The sequence below is a fragment of the Acomys minous genome, assembly GCF_964271855.1.
Source record: "Acomys minous genome assembly, chromosome: 20".
NCBI classification, from domain to species: domain Eukaryota; kingdom Metazoa; phylum Chordata; class Mammalia; order Rodentia; family Muridae; genus Acomys; species Acomys minous.
In genome coordinates this window covers 6,173,776-6,195,521 of record NC_140502.1, presented here as the reverse complement: position 1 = coordinate 6,195,521, position 21,746 = coordinate 6,173,776, and the positions used below count along the sequence as shown (strand labels likewise).

Below are 21,746 nucleotides of genomic sequence, written 5' to 3'. Positions count from 1 at the left end.
TCCACACTGTTATACTTAAGGGGCTGAAGGCTAACAACATATACATAGTGAAATTCTATTACAGAGGAAAGTATAACATGGGTTTTAAATATGAAATCAGTCATGGTTCCATGGCAAAGGGACTTTAGTACAATTAAATGAGGACTTATGAACGCTCATACTCTGTCTGATTATACCTGAATAAGACATATTAGACTGATGTGGCACTGGTTTCAACCATTGTCTTTAATTTACTAACGTAGATTAATATTAATTTTAACTAAAGTGTAAATGACTATTTCTTCTCGAGTGGATTTTATGCCTGATGTCAACACAGGAGTTCTTCTCTGGCCTTAACAAAATGATGTAGCATTTGGGGACAAAAATCAAGCCAAGGAGTGCTGAACTGGAAGCCAAGATAGAGAAAACTTCCATAGCCACCATGACCTTCCCCTTCGTGCTGTGGTAGACAGGGAGGAAGGTGACCCAGACACAGAAGAATACCTGCATACTGAATGACAGAAACTTGGCTTCATTAAATGTGTTGGGCAAATTTCTGGACAGGAAGGCCATGGTGTAGCTCCCAAGTGCCAAGAAGCACAGGTACCCCAGGACAGAGTGGAAGGCGACTGCTGAACCCTTGTTGCACAGAAGGATGATGTGGCCATGTTCAGCATGAGCATCTTGATCAATGAAGGGTGGAGAGGTAAGCAGCCAGATCCCACAGAGAACAAGTTCAATCAGAGTGCACACAGGAATGATAAAATTAGGGGCCCTTGATACCATTAGCCACCTCACCATTCTAGCTGGAACAGTGACCCTGAATGCAATAACCACTGTAATAGCTTTAGCCAACACTGTGGAGAGAGCCACAGTGAACAAAATTCCAAATGCTGTCTCCTGCAGGATGCACGAGCCTGTGTTGGGCTTTCCAATGAAGAGCAAAGAACTGAGGAAACAGACAATGAGTGTCAATAACAGGGTGTAGCTGAGAGCCCGATTATTGGCCTTGACAATGGGTGTGTCTCTGTGCTTTACAAAGACTGCAAGAACCATAGCTGTGAGTACAGAGAAACACAGTGCTGTCATGGTGAGAGCCATACCTAAGGGGTCATCAAAGGCCAAAAAGCTCACAGATTTCTGGAGGCAGTGGTTCTTCTCCAAGTTTGCATAGTGACTTTCTGGACACTTGACACACTGATCCATATCTGTTCAGAAAGGAAGGTGACTGTGAATCAATCCTCAGGATTTGTCCTTCGCTATAAGTTGTTACACAGCCTTAGCTTATTGAAATACTTTTTGACTCGCCTTTCTTTTATTGTTTCTGAAAATTTTAACAGTCTGTGAATAATTTCAAATCTATGCAGCCTTCATTATCTATGTTAACAAAAATGGAAGCAACCCAATGTTTTTTTCCTTATCTTTGGATCCTTCCCCTGAATTTGCATCTAATTTATAAATCATAAATTTACAGGATAATACAGTAAAAACATGACTTCACTCAAACATTACCTTTTTAAAATCATGAGATTCTGTACATATATATTTGTGTATGTATTACAATATAGACAATAATATTTGAAACTCATTTCGTATATGGTGTTCTATGCATAGGATCACATATTTCCTTATTTCCATAAACTCCTTTGTGTACACTATTTTGGTTCATACTATGAATGATATTGAAATAATAAATGCCATTATATCTTTGAATTTTAAGTCATTCACTCATAGTTTATTGGTACATATAGATATACCATGTTTTAACTTATAGGGAGAGAATTCTTGAAATATTTCTAGGTAATAAAAAAGAATACCCAAATGTTCAACTCTTAACATTTGCTTCTTGGGCCTGTTTTCCTGTTATTTTCTAATGAGAGATAGATAAGGAGTCGATATGGGTCAGAGAGGATGTGGGGAGGATTAGGGAGACAGAGGGAGGGGAAAATTGATTCCGATTATATAGTGTGATAAAATTCTGTGTTCAAAAAAAAAGGAGAGACAACGTCTTTAGTCAACTGAAAAATGGAAATCAAATTGAGTCTGAGATACCATCTTACACCCATCAGAAGGGCTAAGATCACAAATTCAAGTGATACCATATGCGGGTGAGGATGTGGAGAAAGAGGGACACTCCTTCATTGCTGGTGGGAATGCAAACTAGTACAACCACTTTGGAAATCTATCTGATGATATCTCAGAAAATAGGAAATAGGGTATCCTCAAGACCCAGCTATTCCATTCCTCGGAAGATACCCAGAGGATGCTCCAGCACACAACAAGGACATATGCTCAACCATGTTCATAGCGGCCTTATTCATAAGAGCCAGAACATGGAAACAGCCTATGTGTCCCTCAATAGAAGAATGAATAAAGAAACTGTGGTACATTTACATTGTGGAATACTACCCAGCTATTGAAAACAAGGAATACTCGAAATTTGTGGACAAATGGATTGAACTAGGAATGATCATAATGAGTCAACCCAGAAGCAGAAAGAGTCAAATGGTATATACTCACTTATAACTGGACACTATCCCAAGGGAAGTGTCTCATGAAAGTCTTCAATTACAAGGAAAATGGGATGGAGGTAAGACCATCCTATTGGGACTCTAAGTGAGAGAAATATAGGAGATAGGGAAATAGATGGAACCAGGGGGTCCTAGAAACCTACAAAAAGAACACTATGATGGGTGGACTTGGGCCCAGGGGTTCTGCTCAATCTATGGCACCAACCAAGGACAATATGTGCAGTCATCATCAAACCCCTACCCCGATCTAACCAATGGACAGGACAATTTCCACAGTTAAGAAGAGATGGGGACTGTCTTTCACATTATCTCTGGTGCCCCATATTTGCCATTGTACCCTTCATGGGGAGGCCTGATGGCACTCAGGAGAAGAATAACAGACTACCAAGAAGAGACTTGATACCCTAGCATCACATTCAGGGGGATGAGGTCCCCCTCAGTCACAGTCATAGGGAAGGGGAATGGGGTGAAAGTGAGAGGGAGAGAGGAATGGGAGGATGTATGGAATGGGATAGCAAATGAGATGTAACACGATTTTATTTTTCAATAAAAAATAAAAAAATTAATAAAAAAACAAGGAATTCCCAAAAATTGTGGACAAATAGATTGAACTAGAAATGATCATAATGAGTGAGTTCACCCACAAACTGAAAGACTCAAATGATATATACTCACTTAAACTAGACACTAGTCCAAGGGACATGTCCCATGAAAGTCTGAACCTACCAGTAAAGTGGGATAGAAGTGAGGACATACTTATGGGACTCTAGGTGAGAGAAGTTTGGGAGAATGGGGAAATAGAAGGACCAGGGGGTCCTAGAAACCTACAAGTAGAACATTATGGTGGGCAGATCTGGACCCAGGGGTTCTGCACAGATATGGAACCAACCAAGGACAATACGTGCAGTAAATATGGAACCTCTCCCCAAATCTAGCCAAAGGACAGGTCACTCTCTAAGATGAGTGGAGAGTTGGGACTGAAAACCACACGAACTCTGGGGCCCCGCATTTGACCAGGTCCCCTTGATGGGGAGGACCGATGGCACTCAGGAGAAGGATAGCAGGCTACCAAGAAAAGACTTTATAAGCTTTGAGCATATACAGAGGGAGAAGGTCCCCCTCAGTCACAGTCATAGGGGAGGGGAGTAAGGTGAAAGCTGGATGGAGGGAGGAATGGGAGGATAGAAGGGAAGGGATAACAATTGAGATCAAATATGAATGAATTAATAAATAAATGAATTTTAGAAAAACAAAAACAAAAAAGGGAAAGACTTAAAAAGAACAAATTATATTCTTGAATAATATATTTTCTGGTAAACAAAAGAAAGTTAATCAGGAAAGATATAAAATACATGTACTGAAGATATCAAACAAACTCTCCAATCAAATGCTGTATTAAACAAAGAAAGAAAGAGAGAGAAAGAAAGAAAGAAAGAAAGAAAGAAAGAAAGAAAGAAAGAAAGAAAATCATTGATTGGGAGAAATCATGAACAAGATGTGAGAATTCCAAACTTTAAGTGAATCCTACATGTGACGAGCATGCTTTGAAAATACAAAAAAAAATGGTGCTCAACATACTGTGCTCATGGTGAAATGAAGCAGTCTGTCATTCATGGATAAGGTGGATCTCTTCAGGGATCAATGGCTGCAATGCAACAACACAGTAAATCCTAATTCTTTCCAGTCTCATTCCATTTTCTTAGCTATCACTGACTCCTGTAGATGGGTTAGAAAGTTGTCAGTATTCCTGTAATTACCTGTCTCATTGGAAATCTCGTTGTCTGCACAAGGAGTGCAATCAAAGCAGCAGGCAGCCTTGCCTTCCTGGGCAGTTTTCCGGAACCCAACCCTACAGCTCTCACTGCACACCGACTGAGGAATCTAAGAGAAATGAAAGCTGTTAACAAGTGTTTGGACTTTTGTGAAAAATCTGAGTAAATGGAGTAATTCTGAGTATAATTGAATGTAGGTTTGGAAATGCTTACACTTACAAGTAAAATAATTTTTTGGTATTGCTAATTTTAGCAGCTTTGGGGCTTACATAACACACATGTTTAAATATTAGTTCAATACTTGAAGCCACTGTTAAAAATAGGTGGCTAAACTAGTGTTCTAGAACATCAATGTATGACTTCAAATTCAATCTGTCTCCATACTTACTGGGAACCAGGCAGAGCTTTTATATTAATGAAGTTAAGAATGTTGATTGACTACTTCACAGGTCTTGGATTCATCACGGAAATAAATCATTGGGCATATAGAAACATTTATAAGAAGAGAAAAATCACAAAATGGATTCAGTTTTTCATTGTTTGCTCTCACAGAAATAATGGAAAGTAGATAGATGGTAAACAAACACATTTCTTTGACCTCTGATTCTGCTCTATGAACATGACATCATCACCTCCTCTGGCTCCTGAAACGTTTTTATTACCATCTTAGAGAGCATGGTCACAGTGTCAGCCAGGCAAACCTATTCACCTGTGCGTGGCTTTTGTTGAATATTTACGCAAATTAGAAAAGCAAATATAACACACACACACACACACACACACACACACACACACACAAACAAACACATCTGTCATGCCATCCTAACTTTTTAGAGGCTGACAAAATAAAAAATCTAAACTTACATTTCTCTGACATTTCTTAGGATTTGTAAATAAAAAAAATCATTGTTTTGTATCAGCGACAATAACATAACAGACACTCAATGCATAAAAAGCATGTGTTCAGGGTAATGCCTAGACCACCTAAGAACCACTCCTTGGTAGAGAGAGAACCCATGACACTATTGACAATGCTCTTCTGTGATTGCATACAGAAACCTAGCAAGGCTGACACTGAGAGGATCTGACTAGCAATAGACGGAAAAAGAAACCAAGACTCACAGCCAAACATTAGGCAGAGCAAAGGGAGTATTGTCAAAGAGTGGTGTGAGACTGAACAGTCCAGAAGGGAAAAGAACTCTACAAGAAGACCAATGGCCACAAATAACCTGGACCCAGAGGGGCTAAAGGAGAATGAAGGAACAACCAAGGACAAGGCATGGACTAGGCCTAAACTTTCTATACTTATATACGCATAGGAAGCTTAGACTCCATGTGAGTCCCCGACAAATGGGACCAGGGCTGTATCTGATAAGTTCTCAGTTGGATGCCTTTCAATCACTTCACTGTGATGCAGCTTTCTCACTAGGACACTGCATAAGAGGATGGATAGAGTCCTGCTAAGTGTTGTAACAGATCTCTAGGGTGTGATTTACTTTTTCTGAGGGGCAGAGGAGGGAGATTGGGAGATGATGGAAGAACAGAGGGGAAGGAAATAAAGAGAGGAATTAGCAGCTACAATAGAGATATAAAGTGAATAATTAAGTAAAATTTTAAAACAAAACAAAAGAAATATGTGATTATCAATAAAATGTGAAAGTAAATTTTTCCATTCATCAACCAGAGAATAAGATCTTAATGGTGTGTGTTGTCTGTTTTGAGTGAAGAATTTATCTGTAGCTGAATATTGGCTGGTACTGAATGAGTGTCCAAAGATCATTACATCCTGAAAATTGTTCCTTGTTTTTATGAACATTCAAAGTATAGCGGAAAGCCTCTACATACCTCTGTAAACCTTGTAGGCCATTGAATCATCTGCTGAGATAAAGAGAGCTGTTGTCCAAGGGGAGAACCTGGAGAAAAAGTTCGTACTTTCACATTTAATCCAAGACCCTTTGGGAAATCCCAAAAGTTGAGGATGTCATACTGTGAATCTAAGTTTCTCCTCTCGTCCATTACTATGTGACCTCTCATGTGATTGTTGACTAGGGTTTTCTTGAGGAAAGGAAGGAACTGAAAGAGATGTAGGAACGGAGTTTTAGGTACAACGGGAGTAATAAAAACGTTTTTAAATAATACAAAGAATCTAATGTTTTTAGCCCATTATAACGAATACCTTCTCTAAAACAGGAATCCGTGAGGCTGATTAAAGGAAAGATTCTTGGATTATAATGCATTAAAATTTGAAAATCACATTCTATTCAAGATAAATCATGGAAATAAACACAGCTAAGTCATCAAGACCGCAAGTTGTCTGGATTCAGCTGATTCAAAATTCTTGGAAAACTAACGAATCTCAGAAACATTTGGAATATATTTAGCCCTTCCACTCTCAACATGAGGGTCCTGAAGTGTTATGTTAACTTTAAAGTGATCCTCCATAACCCTGCAGTAGTGCCCAGAAACATATTTACCCTTAAGTATCTACTGCTCCTGCCTCTGTTCTGAAGAGTACATCCTTGCTTATTGGAAAGAGATTCTAAAAGCTATGATGCCCAAAATGAATGACTTAGAGAATAAAAAGCTATATAATAAGATATCATATTGCTGATATTACAATACATAAGAAAAGATATTACCTGCCAGGGGGAAAATTCCATTCCTTCTCCTTTAGAATTTGGTTGTATCTCTACTTGTTGAAGATTCATCTCATGGAGACTGCAGGCCACAGCATACACAGCATTATATATATTATAACACTCTTCACTCATGGTTGTGTCAAAAAGGTGTCTGGGCAGTAACTCCAAAGAAGCATTGGGTTGGCAGTTCTCCAAAAGTTGACAATCAACCTCAGAAAATGAACACTTGAAGAACAAATGCCAAAACTTAGGAAGATAAATGTCTTCTGGGTATTTGTAGGGATTAACTGTTTGAACAAAATTTGTGAAGTCAACCATCTCTTTATGGTGGTGTGAAAACATGAGACTCCCATGAAACGACTCTATCATGAAATAATCAGAATCTTCATCAACATCCCACTCAAAGTTCAAGATCCAGACTTTCCATGTCACTAACAGTTGCAAAATGTGTCGCATTAAACCTTGTAAAGAAGCAACGTCCCCATAAATAACTATTACATTTGCCGTTGATCCCTGAATATTCACCAGATTATTCCATATTGCACTGGAAAATGAATTCCAGGTGCCAGGGATCATTTTCAAAAAGGCTATGCAGATGTCCTTACTCTCCATAGCTTCTCCCAACCCTGAGAGAAACAGAGTCCCTCTGTGGTCATCTGGAAGGATTACACCAACCCAGGACCAGTTGAAATGAAACATCAAAGAAGCTATAGCAAGTGGCAGAGAAGTGTCTTTGGGGGCCATCTGGTAGAGGAATTTAAACTGATCTGGGTTGTTTAAGGCAGGATCAAATGGCCCAAAAGTGAGCTGTAGGAAAAAAATGGAAACCAGAGGAAGAGCATTGGCATCAAACACAATATCAGTTCTGAATAAACAAGTGTCAACAGTCAGGATTAAGATATTTTGTCATATTTTAAAAATAAAACACAATATAGAATTTTCCAAAATGAAATTACTGACATGTATTCAGTTTCAGTGACTAGCTGGTCTCATCTACTTTTCCTTCCTTTCTCTTTCAAGTACTGTAAATGTGGATCCATCAAGTACTTCAGACTTTCCTTTGATAGTTGTTTTCTACAATTGTCCCTATTTAACATTTTAAGACAGCCAATATTGTCCAAAAATAAAGGATACTTGATTCCTATTTTCCACACCCGAGTCCTCACCTGAGGTACTTTGTAAAGTTGTAACAGATTCCCTATCCGTGCAGATATGGTCATTGATGTTCCTGTGAGTGCAGCAGGTGACATTCTCTTCCTTACACAGTTGTAATTAAACATGGGTTTCCTTGTCCTGGTAAGCCAATAAATGGGAGGAATAAGGGTACTCATTTCATAAGGTGTAGCATTGTAGAGATCAAAGCCCAGAGTTGTGTTGGGTAGAAGATGAGGGTTTCTGTTGACCTCCTCAATGGCAAACACCAAGGCCAGAACAAAACGGTAGTTCTTCAATTTATACCTGCACAGATTTCATAAAAGTATACAGGAGGAAGACAAAGAACATAAACCTTAATATCTGGTGAAATGGCTATTATAATTCAAATGCCAATGTTCCTGTAATATAATTACCTTAACATCATCTCATGAGTGACTTGAATTAGCATGAATAATTTAAGTAGATAGGATCAGGTAAGATCTAGAATATTAACACTAATGTATTACGGTCTCCGCCCCTGCACTCAGCTGGTTGGCAACTCTTCATCTGTCTAATAATAACATGGTGAGGAAAGAACATGCACTCTGTAGGATGCTAAAAGACACCTATACAAACAATCGCATTTCATTTGAGTGTCAAGTGTGCTGTTCAGAAAACAGTTTCCCTAAAGTTATATGCATTAAATTGTTCTTCAGGTGGATATAAAAATATTTCATACAAAGACTTTTTCAGGATTTTATTGAACCACAATGAAGTTATATTTAGGAAAGAGCTATAGAGAAAGAAATTAATTCTACATTATACATACATGAAAAGGATAGAAATCTTTAAATATAGAATTTTTCTGCTATGTTCTGAACTTTTAAGCACATTGCTATTTATTTTGGTTTGGGTTGAGTTTTTTTCCTCATTACTTGTTTGCATCTCTGATTCATTGTGCTCTCATATTCCTTTTTTAAAACTTTTTCCCATAGAGTAACTGGTGGTGTGACATATCTGGCTTGCACTATGGCTAAAAGAACATTGCAATGTTTCCTTCCTTCCTCTATACCCGTTTTTCCAGATGCTACTGAGGCTTTCAATTTGCATGCTCTGACGTTGTGCTTCTCTTATTCTTAATGGATTTGTCTAGAAACTTCACATGAAAGAAAACAAAACAATAGATGCTGCATATGTCATATTTTAAAGCTATTAAGTAAGGATGCAATTGTACTGAGCAGAGTGAAATCAAGAAAAACACAACATTTAGGAGCAGTGTGACTGGCTACAAAACTAAAACAGGAATGCAGAGACTATCAATACAAATATTTTAAATTTAAAAAATCTATAACAAAGAATTCTTAAATCAAAAACACCAGGCTCCAAAACTGACCAGACGTTGAGTTGAGTCTGTACATATTTGTGAACTTGTATACACATAGAATAACCATCTGAGTCACATTAAGAAAGTCAAATATCATATATATCTTTTATATTCTTTCTCTAGAATATACTTCAGAAAGGGACAAGGTTGGATCCTGCAGAACTTGGTGGTAAGAATCTATTAGTCCGGATGCTACAAACTTAAATTACAAAACATGGAGACATCAAGCTGTTACTCAGCTGCATGCCTTATATTTCCTGTCTACAACTCGTAGTTCTGAAAGGAGATGTTTGCCATAGTGAGGGAACTTGGGAAGAGTTTTATTTGGAGTTTTTATTATGGTTACAATTGCTGTGATGAAATACCATGGGGGAAAAAAATGAGGAGATCCATCACTGAAAGAAGTAAGTACAGGAACTCAAACAGGGCCAAAATATTAAGTTGAGAGGTAATGTATTTTTATTCCAAAAAAAAAATATAGCACAAATTTGTTTGTGTATGTTCAGAATAATGTTTGGGATTGAGAGATTGTTAATCTGTCATAGTAAAAACATTTTTTCCTTTCATGAACTACTTAGATTTTATTTTTGGCTACATAAAATGTTGAATAATACTTATAGAATACAATCCTTTCATTCATCAAAGACAAGAAAGACAGTCATCGCTCATGGGAAACTGAAAATGTGATCTTTTCACACATGGGCTTCTTGCTTGATATAGAGAAAATACAGATGTACACCGTTGCCTGAGCTGCTGAGAGTAAAGAGCAAGGAAAAGGAGAGTAACTGACACATCGGCTATGATGAACTAAAAGGGGCTCCACCCAGCATCCAAAGTCCCCACTCTGCTAGGCCTATGTGACAAATTTGTGATCTTATTGAAAGAAAATATGATCCTCAAGAAACAATCTGCCTTGAGTTACTGCACTGAATTACAGATTATTGCATTTACATATAAAATTTTGGATTTGGGGGCATCTACACTATGTTAGTTTCAAAATAGTATTTAGTCTAACAATTAGTTTAAATGTGTCATCACCATCAAATATCTGATTTTCTTTTACATTGGAACATATTTCTTCACCGCCATTCCTGAATTTTCACTTTACACCCCACCAAAGTTTTAACAAATACACAGTTATGTCACTCAGACTACAATTCACCTTTATACCTATATTTTACTACTATCTTTATACCAATTTTTCATGTGTCAATATATTTCCAAGTCCTATTGCTTTATCTCTGGGAGTTTTTAATTTATCCCTAGAGATATGGGATGTCTGTATTGGAACAGCACACTTTATTTCCTCTATAAAGAGACACACTTGAACATTTGTTATTAATGTTCTTTTCTACGGAATTAATAATTTTCTGATGTTATTCCTTAAATTTGCATATTTCACGGAATCTAAAATAAGTCTTAAGGGTCCATTCTCATATAAAAGGCATATTAATGTGCGCATCTATATACACAAGGAAACACAATGCACAAGGATTAGCAAAGGAATACTAAGATGCAAATAAATGAGATAGAAAAATATATGTGTAAAGAAGAATGTGTCCCCAAAATTTAATGGTGATAGGCCTCTTGTGAAATCAGCTGTATGTAACATAGCTACTATTCTTCACTTTAGCACCATTCTGGGCACTTAGGAGACTTTTGATTCAGGGGCATCCTGTCTTCTGACAAGATCACATTGGACTTGAAGAAAGCCCCAGAAGTACCACTAGTTTATCCATGCTCTGAAATAATAACATGAAAATATTCAAATAATCCGGCATTACAAGCATGAAAAATGAAGATCACGTTGTTCTAATAACATGTATAGAAAGCAAAATGAATAACATGAATATGATCACTTTTCCTTTGAGAGAGGACACATTTGATAATATACCTGACTATACTTGAGAATGGAAAGTGATTGTGGAAAACAGTTTTAATTCTTAAATCATTGTATTTACAGGAAATCTAAACCATTACAAGGAATAATTGTACTTACTGTATAAGAACATCCTGGTAATACTGTTTTTCCTTTATAACAGGAATGTTTTTTCTTGTGTAGTAAGTATGAAGAGGGAAAAATGCACCAACTGTCACATCTCCTTCATGGGAAAATCCATCCTTGACTGTTACATAGCAGTCATTGTCAGTAAAGGCACCAACAAAATTGGAAACATATAGGAGACCAAAGGTCAAAATCCAGAACATCCTATCAACACAAGTACATGCCCAGCCATGCGTATGCTGTGTTACAGTTATCTTTATAAAACTGTGTTTGTTTGGGTAGATACAGATCTAACAATGCCCACCAGGAATATATTCAGCCCAAGTGCTTGTGAACATGTGTGTGCCTCAACTTTGTTGATGAGTGCAGCAGTTATGATAATCACCCCAAGTTCTTCCTGGCACTTCCTCCACTTCCATGGAGAGTTCTGAAACTCTTTGTTCCCTTAGGCTCTGCATCTGAGGCCCTGGGTTCTGCTTAAAAACAAGTTGGAAAATATGTTTTGAATCTTATTCTCCAGGCACAGACACCATTATTTCAGCAAAGAAGATGGACAACAAGAGCTCAGGGACCAACATTCTGGTTGGGCAATTATGGCCAAGTTTCAAGTAAGAAACTTTTCACAACTTTGGCTGATGAAAACATTCTACTTCAGCGGTGGCCACTGTAGGTGAATTGGGAGAAGGGCAGAAAGTACCCATGCCGTGCACACACAGGAAAAATAAGGTGGGCCATGCTTTTACAAACCAAGTCAACTGGTGGAATCAACTCTTCCTACTGACTCTGAGTGTTTCTGGATTTTTATATGATACATAAATCTGTATCTGCAAAACATTATGATGTCGTCACCCAATAGAATCACTTTATTTCCCAGTTTTAAAAAGCCAGCAGTCCTGATGCTCCTCAAGACTTAATTTCAGAGCAAATATCAGTTCCTTGCTTTATAGTCTAAGATTTAAACTTCTCAACATCTTCTCCTTTCTTTTATCCTGTGTGAGTTTTTGTGTAGACATGCCTTTATGATCCATCCCTGAATCAAGAGCTGTCCTTTCACCTAATATATTGAAAGGAGTTATCCTGAGCAAGGATCTGCTTCCTAGCCACCAGGAGTTTAGGGAAATGAAGGGACTGTGTATTGTGTTATGGTAATGAAAGGATGCCTGCTAAAGTAATAGACTCCACTAAGAAAGGATGGGTGAGTAGACTGAACAAAAATCAGATGAAAGAACAACAAAAAGTATCAATGATAAGATGTGTTAAGAATTGGTGAGAATCTTGAGTCAGTCTGGGTTGGTATATCTTTATTTTGTGACATCAATGGTCGTCCAGTGTATATCCATTAAGTCATTACTGAGTCCTTGTAGCAACATTATACCATGTTACTGATAGTATAAAATGTGTATCATTGAATATTTTCAGCCAGAACATTTTATTCTATGAAATACTGGAAAATACAATTCAGTTTCCATGTATATTTTACATTATTCAAAATATTACTTTTATTGTTAAAATTATTTTGTTATTATTCAGTTTAATAAAATCATGAATATATAAGTTCAAAAAAGATGTGTTAAGAGGTCAGACTATAGATTGGTGGGACTTTTATTTTCTTCAGATTAACAAGATGAAAAGAGCTCATCATAGACAGATCCTGCTATTATAAGACAGTAGGCAATGAAAAGTTAGAGTGAAACCTGCTTCTCAGTAATTCACAGTTCAGTGCAATTGTTGGAAATATGGAAAATCTCCATGTCAATCAACTAAACGCTGCTCCTACCTTAGACAAAAAGTACTAAATCTGCAGAAGAGGAAATTAGTTGAAAAATTCCTCCAGAGGATTCTTTGAATCAGATTAACCATGGGATTTACGCACGTGCTATTGGGGAATGTCCAAGTAAGCGGACTGGGCATTTATTAAATATTGCTGTTCTTGACTTTTTCTGACAAAAAAAATAATTGTTACAATGTCTGAAGTGAGTGATTCTGAAAATGTAATCTATTTCTGTTCCTGGATATCATAATGCAGGAAAAACATAAGAGACAGAAAGCAAGGTTCTCAGAAGAACATAAGGATGAACATGGAAGAAAAATAATTTAGTTAGTAAACAGATGGACAGTAATGTGAAAATGGGTTTGTCCCTGCTTTTAAGGTGTAACTGAGTAGCCCTGAGTCCTCTGGCCTCTTCTGTTACTAGGACAGCAGACTATATTAAAACTCTAATTACTTTCACTCTCACAGTTTCAGAGTTATGAAAGTAAAGTTAAAATTTTAAATTTACCCTTCCTTTCAACCTGTATTACTCTGGGTCTCACTCAAAACTTGTGCAACCACAGACCATGCAGCAATGATAACTGGCAGAACCGAGCGATCTGCAGGCATCACAAATGACCCAAGGTCACATACACCTGCAAGATGCCTTACTAACATCCTTAAGTTTCCTTATACATATTGAAAGGCAGTACCACTCCACACGGCCATAAGTCACCAAATTTGTGGTAATCCACTGTGGCAACGCAGGGAAATTGTACAGAAGATTAAATTAAATCATATATTAAAATAAGTTGTTTTGGCATGCCTATATAATGCAATGTTATACAGGCTATAATTATTCTTATGGATGATATCAAATTGTTGAAGAATAAATGTTTACTTAAGTCAAAAAAAAAAAAGAAACTCATTGGGAATTATTTTACCTAACTGTTAGAAGCCCTCTGTGGTAGCCATAATAAGGCCTGAGTCAAAGGTGTATTTTCAAATATTACACAGAGTAAGTCAAGGCACCAACATTATTGCTGGAGAGCTGATTTGATCATTTAAAGTCACTGGCTGCTCTTCCAAAAGACTTCGGATATATTCACAGCACTTGCAAGTGGCTCACAACTTATTATAAGTACAATTCCATGGAATCCCATGCTATTTCTGGCCTCTTCAGATAACAGGCATTCATGTTGTGTACAGCCATACATGTGGGAAAACACAAATACACATAAAAATAGTAAAAGCATATTGCCCCATTCTGAACACTGAATACTTCTGGTGAAATTTCAAAGGTGATTTGAGGAAAAATGTTTCCAGCAAACCAGCTGGCAATGGGAAAGTACCAACGCAGAAATCTTTCTACTAATTAAAACATAATTTTAAATACATGAAAAACCCAGGTAACATGTCTTCTCCAAAATTTCAAATCCCATGGGAGTGAACCCCTAGGAAATGACATGCAAGACATTAAAAACAAAGAAGTCAAAACAATGACTATAAATTTGGTCAAAGTACTTGAAGAAAACAACTATAAAGAAAATTCAATAGGGAAATCTCTCCAGGACATGAAAATAGAGTTTGAATTTTTTAAGAAAACCCAAACTGTAACAATAGTGGAAAGGAAAATGCAATAAAGCAAATACAACCCTTAGCCTAAGGCCACACTAACAGCATTGACAACTGAGGATAAAAGACTAAGTGGGAAATTTTAGTCTCTCACAAGAAAAGAAATTCTCCATGCACTATTACAGTTAAAATATTTGAGACTCTAAGATTTTAAAATATATTGAAATTTGGCTTGAGAAATATCAAGTAACTTAAAAGACCAAGCCAATTACTATAACAGGTGACTGCTTGACAGAAACTTTAAGCTCTCAAGGAAAGACAAATATGTACTCTAACCTCTGAATCATCATAACATATTTTAGGCTGTAAGGGTCAGAAAAGGTATGTGTTAAAACTGAAGGCAGAATAAAATTTTATCGAAAAATATATTAAAAGAGTTTATGTGTGCAAAAATAGTTCTACAGAGAAAAATAGAATTACTTCAATCTGAAGAGGAGAATAAACACATCTAAGATGCCACAGGTACTAATAAACATTGCAAGTACAGTGTTTGTATATCAAGATATATTCAAGAAAACAGCATGAAATCTGGAAAATGGCAGGAATCAATATAAATCTTTCAATAATCACTACATTACTTGTCTCAATTTCTCAATGGGAACACACAGAGTACCACATTGAATAAGAAAGATGATTCATGTGTTTCCTAACTCTAACAAGCTCCCATCAACATCAAACATAGACACTTGCTTGTGGGATTAGCTTCAAGTGGATTCCAAGAATATAGAACCAGATATTTACCATGTGCATAGGTATTCTGATGGCTAACAAAATATACTTCAAGCCAAAAGTTGTCAGTAGATTGAAGGGGAGACTCTTCCTATTTACCAAGTAAATTCCACCAACAAGAAATTGCAAACCTAAGAGTACATGTACCAAACAGAACTGCACGCAGCTTCATAAAAGAAACAAAATTAGATATGAAACAACAGATTTACCTCCAACATAGTGATAATCAATAATCCACTTATGCCAATAAAAAGGTTATCTGGAAATAAACTCACCTGAGGAACCTTGCAGTTAAAAAACACCATAAGACAAAAGTACCTAACAGATACAAGTAATACATTTAGACTTTGGAGAAAAACAGAAGACAGAAGGACTACATATGCTAAGGGATTGACAAGAACAACCATATGAAAATGGACTTTAGTACAAGTGAACGATGACTTTTGAATGCTCATATTCTTATCTTATTATACCTGAATAAGACATATAGACTGTGGGATCCAAGATGGCGGCGAGCAGTGTGGACTGTGTTTGGAAGCCCCAGTGAACAATTCAGGGAATTGCACAAATTTCTGTGCCAGGAAGACCAAGGTCCCCACACCACGGCAGCAGAAGTGCTCCATGGTTCGGAGGGACCAGGGTGCAGAGGACCTGCTTGCCCCTGCACACGGGAGGAGCATGCATTTTCTCGGATCAGAGCAGTAGCGGCAGAGACAGCAGTGTCACCAGCAGCAGCAGCGGCACCAGCAGCAGCAGTGGCACCAGAGGCACCAGCGGCGGTGGCTGAGGTTTGCAGCTCAGAGCCTTCCAGTGGAGGCGATTGGTGTGGTGGATGGTGGGAGTTGCTGCGGGAGAGGGGAGTCTGGACAGGATTTGGGTCGTGTGGTGCCTTGAGACCCAAACTGGACTCGGCAGACAGTTCAGCCCCCAGAGTCCTGGGTTTGCTCAGTGAGCTGTGCCATGGAGACACTGGCTCAGCTCAGCAAGCAATTCTGCCTGAGGCTCAGCTCCCCTGCTATGACACAGGCTGAGCCGAGTGCTCACTTCCACCCTAGGCACCAGCTCAGCGCAGCCAAAGTTTTCCTGCTGTGACACAAGCTGGGCAGAGTGCTCAGTTCCACCCTAGGTGCTTCCTCAGCGCAGCTGCAGTTCTCCTGCTGAGACACAGGCTGGGTGGAGCACTCACTTCCACCCTAGGTACTTGCTCAGCACAGCCGCAGTTTTCCTGCTGTGACACAAGCTGGGCGGAGCGCTCAGTTCCAACTTAGGCGCTTGCTCAGCGCAGTTGCAGTTCTCCTGCTGTGACACGAGCTGGGCTGAGTGCTCAGTTCCAACCTAGGTGCTTGCTCAGCAGAGCCGCAGCACTCCTGCTGTGACGCAGGCTGGGTTGAGCGCTCACTTCCACCCTAGGCACCAGCTTAGTGCAGCCGCAGTTTTCCAGCTGTGACACAGGCTGGGCAGAGCGCTCAGTTCGACCCTAGGCGCTTGCTCAGTGTAGTTGCAGTTCTCCTGCTGTGGCAGACGGTTCAGGCCCTGAGAATCTAGCTGAGCTCGACTCGTAGTTCGGGCCCAGTATCCCTGGCTGGACTTGGCAGGGGACCCAAAAGTCTGTGGATATCTTGGCCTGATCCAACGCTCATTCAGAGACCCAGAATGATTGCAGGACCCACAGCAAAGGGGAGCTGAGGATCACTGGCTGTGAGAGTCCAAAACGACAAGGCTAACCTCCTGCCATCCACACCAGTGAAGTATCAGGGCTTCCAGCCTACGGAAATCGTGAGAAAACAAGTGAATCTATCATCAGACTCCCTCCACCCAACTCTGGAAGTTACCCAACAAAAACAGAGACAGCAAGATGTCTAAAGGACAGCGTAAAAGCATACGCAAAAAAAAAAAACCCAAAACAACATGGCGTCTCCAGTTTCCAGCTATCCCAAAGAAAACAACCCAGAGAACTCAAATACAATGGAAACACAAGAAAATGAACTCAAATCCTTGGTAATGAGGATGATAATGGAGGAAACAAATAAAATTCATAATCAGATGCAAGAAGACGCAGCCAAGCAGGTGCGAGACATAAAAGAAGCACATAGAGTGGAACTGGAAAATTTTCAGGAAAATGTAAACAACCAGAGGAAAGAAATAAATAAAACGGTTCAAGATCTGAAGACCTATAAAGCGACAATGGAAGAAGCTCAGGAATATACAAAAAATCAGATGAAAGAAATCAAAAAATCTGTTCAAGATATGAAGATGAAAATGGATTCAATGATAAACACACAGACAGAAGAAAAACGAGAACGTGAGACCTCAGAGAAGAAGGCAAATGACACAGTGCTGAGCTTTTCTAACAGAATCCAAGAGATGGAAGAACGAATCTCAGGTCTAGAAGATAAATCACAGATCTTGAAGCAACCATTAAAGAAAATGCCAAATCTGGAAAACTTCTGACACAAAACATCCAAGAAATTAAGGACATCATGAAAAGAAGAAATCTCAGGATAATAGGCATTGAAGAAAGAGAAGATATCAGACTCCAAGGCCCAGAAACTATTCTCAACACAATCATAGAAGAAAATTTCCCCAATCTAAAGAAAGAGATGCCTATAAACATACAAGAGGCATACAGAACACCAAATAGAATTGACCAGAAAAGAAAAACTGCCCGTCACATAATAATCAATATACAAAACATACAGAACAAAGAAAAAATATTAAAAGCTGCAAGGGAAAACGGCCAAATAACATTTAATGGCAAACCTATCAGAATTACACCCGACTTCTCAGCAGAGACCGTAAAAGCCAGAAGGGCCTGGACAGAGATCTTGCAAACCCTAAGAGACCACAGATGCCAGGATAGAATACTTTTCTCAGCAAAACTATCAATAACCATTGATAGAGAAAACAAAATATTCCATGACAAAACCAAATTCAAACAGTACCTATCCACAAATCCAGCTTTACAGAAGGTACTGGAAGGAAAACTCTATCCCAAAGGGTCAAGCTACAACCAAAACTACTCAGGAAATAGATAACTATACCATGGCAAAAACAAAACTACACAAACGCTCGACTGGAACCAACATCAAAATTAAGACTCTTAACAGTCACTGGTCATTAATATCTCTCAACATCAATGGTCTCAATTTTCCAATAAAAAGACACAGACTCACTGAATGGGTGCATAAAAAAGATCCAACATTCTTCTGCATTCAAGAAACACATCTCACCCATAATGATAGGCATTACCTCAGGATAAAAGGTTGGAAAAAATATTCCAAGCAAATGGACACAAGAAGCAAGCAGGCGTAGCCATTTTGATATCGAACAAAATAGACTTTCAACCAAAATTAATCAAAAGGAATGAGGACAGACACTTCATACTCATCAAAGGTAAAGTCAACCAAGATAACATCACAATTCTGAACATCTATGCTCCCAATACAAGGGCACCCACATTTGTAAAAGATCTGCTAAAAAGGCTTAAACCACATATTGATCCCCACACAATAATAGTGGGAGACTTCAACACCCCACTCTCACTGAAGGATAAGTCATTGAAACAGAAATTAAGCCGAGAAACTAAGCCACACTCTGCCAAGACAGGGTAAGCAAGTCCTCAGTAGTTCCTGCCCTGCGAACAAGTCTCACAGAGATATGAGACCAGAAAACTGAAGATGAGCCTCCTACGTTATATAGTGTATTGGGTGACTAGTCGGGCATTAAATGTTCTTTAGTCAATTTGTACATTTTGGAAGCTGCTAACTCACACCGTTGGTTCACTCGGGAATTTAATTCCTTCTTAAGTCTCTGAGGGGCATTGAAGAGAAGATAGTATAGTTTTACAACCAAGTTTAGGTCGTTAGGGGACAAGGTCGTTTTAGATCAAGATAAAGAAGTTAAGCTATTAGAGTTGAGATAGGATAGATATTGAATTTCATTCAGAAATTTAGACGCAACAAGACAGGAGAGACACTCACTTCAAACAGGACGAATGCACATGAGCAATTCACTATGAATGTAACATGTATAGAACTCATTAGTCTCATGATTGTCTCATGGTCCTCCCTGCTATTGTAGTGTGTTTTTGTTTTGTACATGTGTAATAAAATAAATGTATCATAAAATGCAATTGGAGAATGTCCAGGAAAGAGGACTGGACATTTACTATGTATTGCTGTCCTTGACTTTTTCTGACAAAAAAATCACTGTTATAATATCTGAAGTGAGCGATTCTAATAATGTAATCTATTGCTGATACAGGGTATCATAGTTCAAGTAAAACATAAGACACAGCAAAATAGATTCTCACAATAATATAAGGATGACCACTGAAGAAAAATAAGTTAGTCAATAAAAAGATGGAATTGACTGTGAAAAATGGGTTTGCCCCTGTATTTAAGGTGTAACTGAGTAGCCGAGTCCCATAGCCTCATCTGTTGCTAGGAGAGCAGACTATGTTGACACTGTGCTTACTTTCGTCAGTTTCAGAGTTAGGAAAGCAAAGTTAACATTTTAAATCTATATTTCCCTTCAACCTGTGTTACTCTGGGTCTCACTCAAAACCTTATGCAAAAGCAAATGCTGCAGCTGTGATAACTAATTCCCTAATTTTTTTCTTTATTGCTTTCCTGATGATGATGATGTGCAGCTTTAGTCCACGGGGACCTGACAGGATACAATGTATTATTTCAATCCTCTTGTGTCTGTTGAGGGTTGCTTTGTGACCTACTACATGATCAATTTTGAGGAAGGTTCCATGAGTTGCTAAGAAGAAGGTATAATCTTTTGTGTGTATTAATAGTTCTGTAGATATCTCTGAGGTCCCTTTGATTTGTGACATAGGTTAGGGTCATAATTTCTCATTTTAGCTTCTGTCTCATAAACCTATTCTTTGGTGTAAGGGGATATTGAAGCCTCCCACTAATAACGTGTGTGTAATGAAGTGTGGTTTAAGATCTATGAATACTTCTTTTACAAATGTGGTGGCCCTTGCATTTGGGACATAGATGCTCAGAATGATGATGTTATCTTGGTTGAATTTTCCTTTGATGTATAAGAAGTGTCCTTCCTCATCTCTTCTGATTAATTTTGGTTGAGAGTCGATTTTATTTCATATAAGAATGGCTATAGCAGCTTACTTCTTGTGTCTGTTTGCTTAGAAGAACTTTTCCACCCTTCTACGCTGAGGTGATGTTTTATCGTAGTGGCTGATATGTGTTTCTTGAATGCATCAGAATGTTGGGTTTGTTTATTCATCCAATCAGTCAGTATCTGTATTTTATTGGAGAGTTGAGGCAATTGATGTTGAGAGAGATTAATGACCAGTGACTATTAATGTCCCTTGATTTTTATATTGCTTGTAGTAGTGTGTTTGTGTGTTTGTATGGTTTTAGTTTTACTGTGCTATCCTTGTTGTAGTTAGCCACATTGGGTTGGAGCTTTCCTTCAAGTAACTTCTCTAGGGATGGATTTGTGGATAGGTACTGTTTGAACTTGTTCCTATCATGGAATATCTTGTTTTCTCCATCAATGCTTATTGGACAGTTTGCTGGGTATAATAAGCTGGTCTCTTAGGCTTTGCAAGATGTCTGCCTAGGCTCTTCTGGATTTAATGGTGTCTTCTGAAAAGTCATGTGTCACTTTTATATGCTACATGGTCTTTTTCCCTTTATGGTTTTAATATTTTTTCTTTGTTCTGTACAGTTTTTTATTTTATTATGTGTCAGGAGGATGTTTTCTAGTCTATTCTGTTCAATGTTATGTAGGCCTCTTGTATGGCTTCCCTAAGATCCTCAGTCTGTTTGGATGCATCTTCCTGTGTTTGTTTTGTTTCCACAATTACCATCTTCATTATTAAATGTATGAGGTCATGTTCCTGTGCTTCAGTTCTGTATGACTTTCCAGGGTTGACTGCTTTGGGATAACTGGGACCTGGAGATGCCATAGTATTTTCACTGTTGTGTGTGTTTTTTATGCTGGCCTTTAATAATCTTGCTGCTTCTAACTTTGGATGGTAGTGTCTGGTGTCCTTCACTAGACATTGAAAGCCCTCATTCATCAGGGAAATGAAAATCTAAACAACTCTGAGATTCTATCTTACTTTTATCAGAATGGCTAAGATTAAAACTCAAGTGGCAGCATATACTGGTGAGGATGCGGAGAAAGAGGAACACACATCCATTACA

At 38.2% G+C, this 21,746-nt stretch overlaps 1 protein-coding gene across 1 annotated transcript; it reads right to left on the bottom strand.

Moving 5' to 3' along the window:
• Nucleotides 1-255: 255 nt before the first annotated feature.
• On the bottom strand, nt 256-11,647 carry LOC311590752 (vomeronasal type-2 receptor 116-like; the record flags this gene model as incomplete). Its single annotated transcript, XM_084770020.1, has 6 exons — nt 256-1,187; nt 4,268-4,391; nt 6,128-6,355; nt 6,922-7,728; nt 8,088-8,379; nt 11,439-11,647. The coding sequence occupies 6 exons, from the start codon at nt 11,645-11,647 to the stop codon at nt 256-258; spliced, it is 2,592 nt and encodes an 863-aa protein (XP_084626146.1).
• Nucleotides 11,648-21,746: the final 10,099 nt, after the last annotated feature.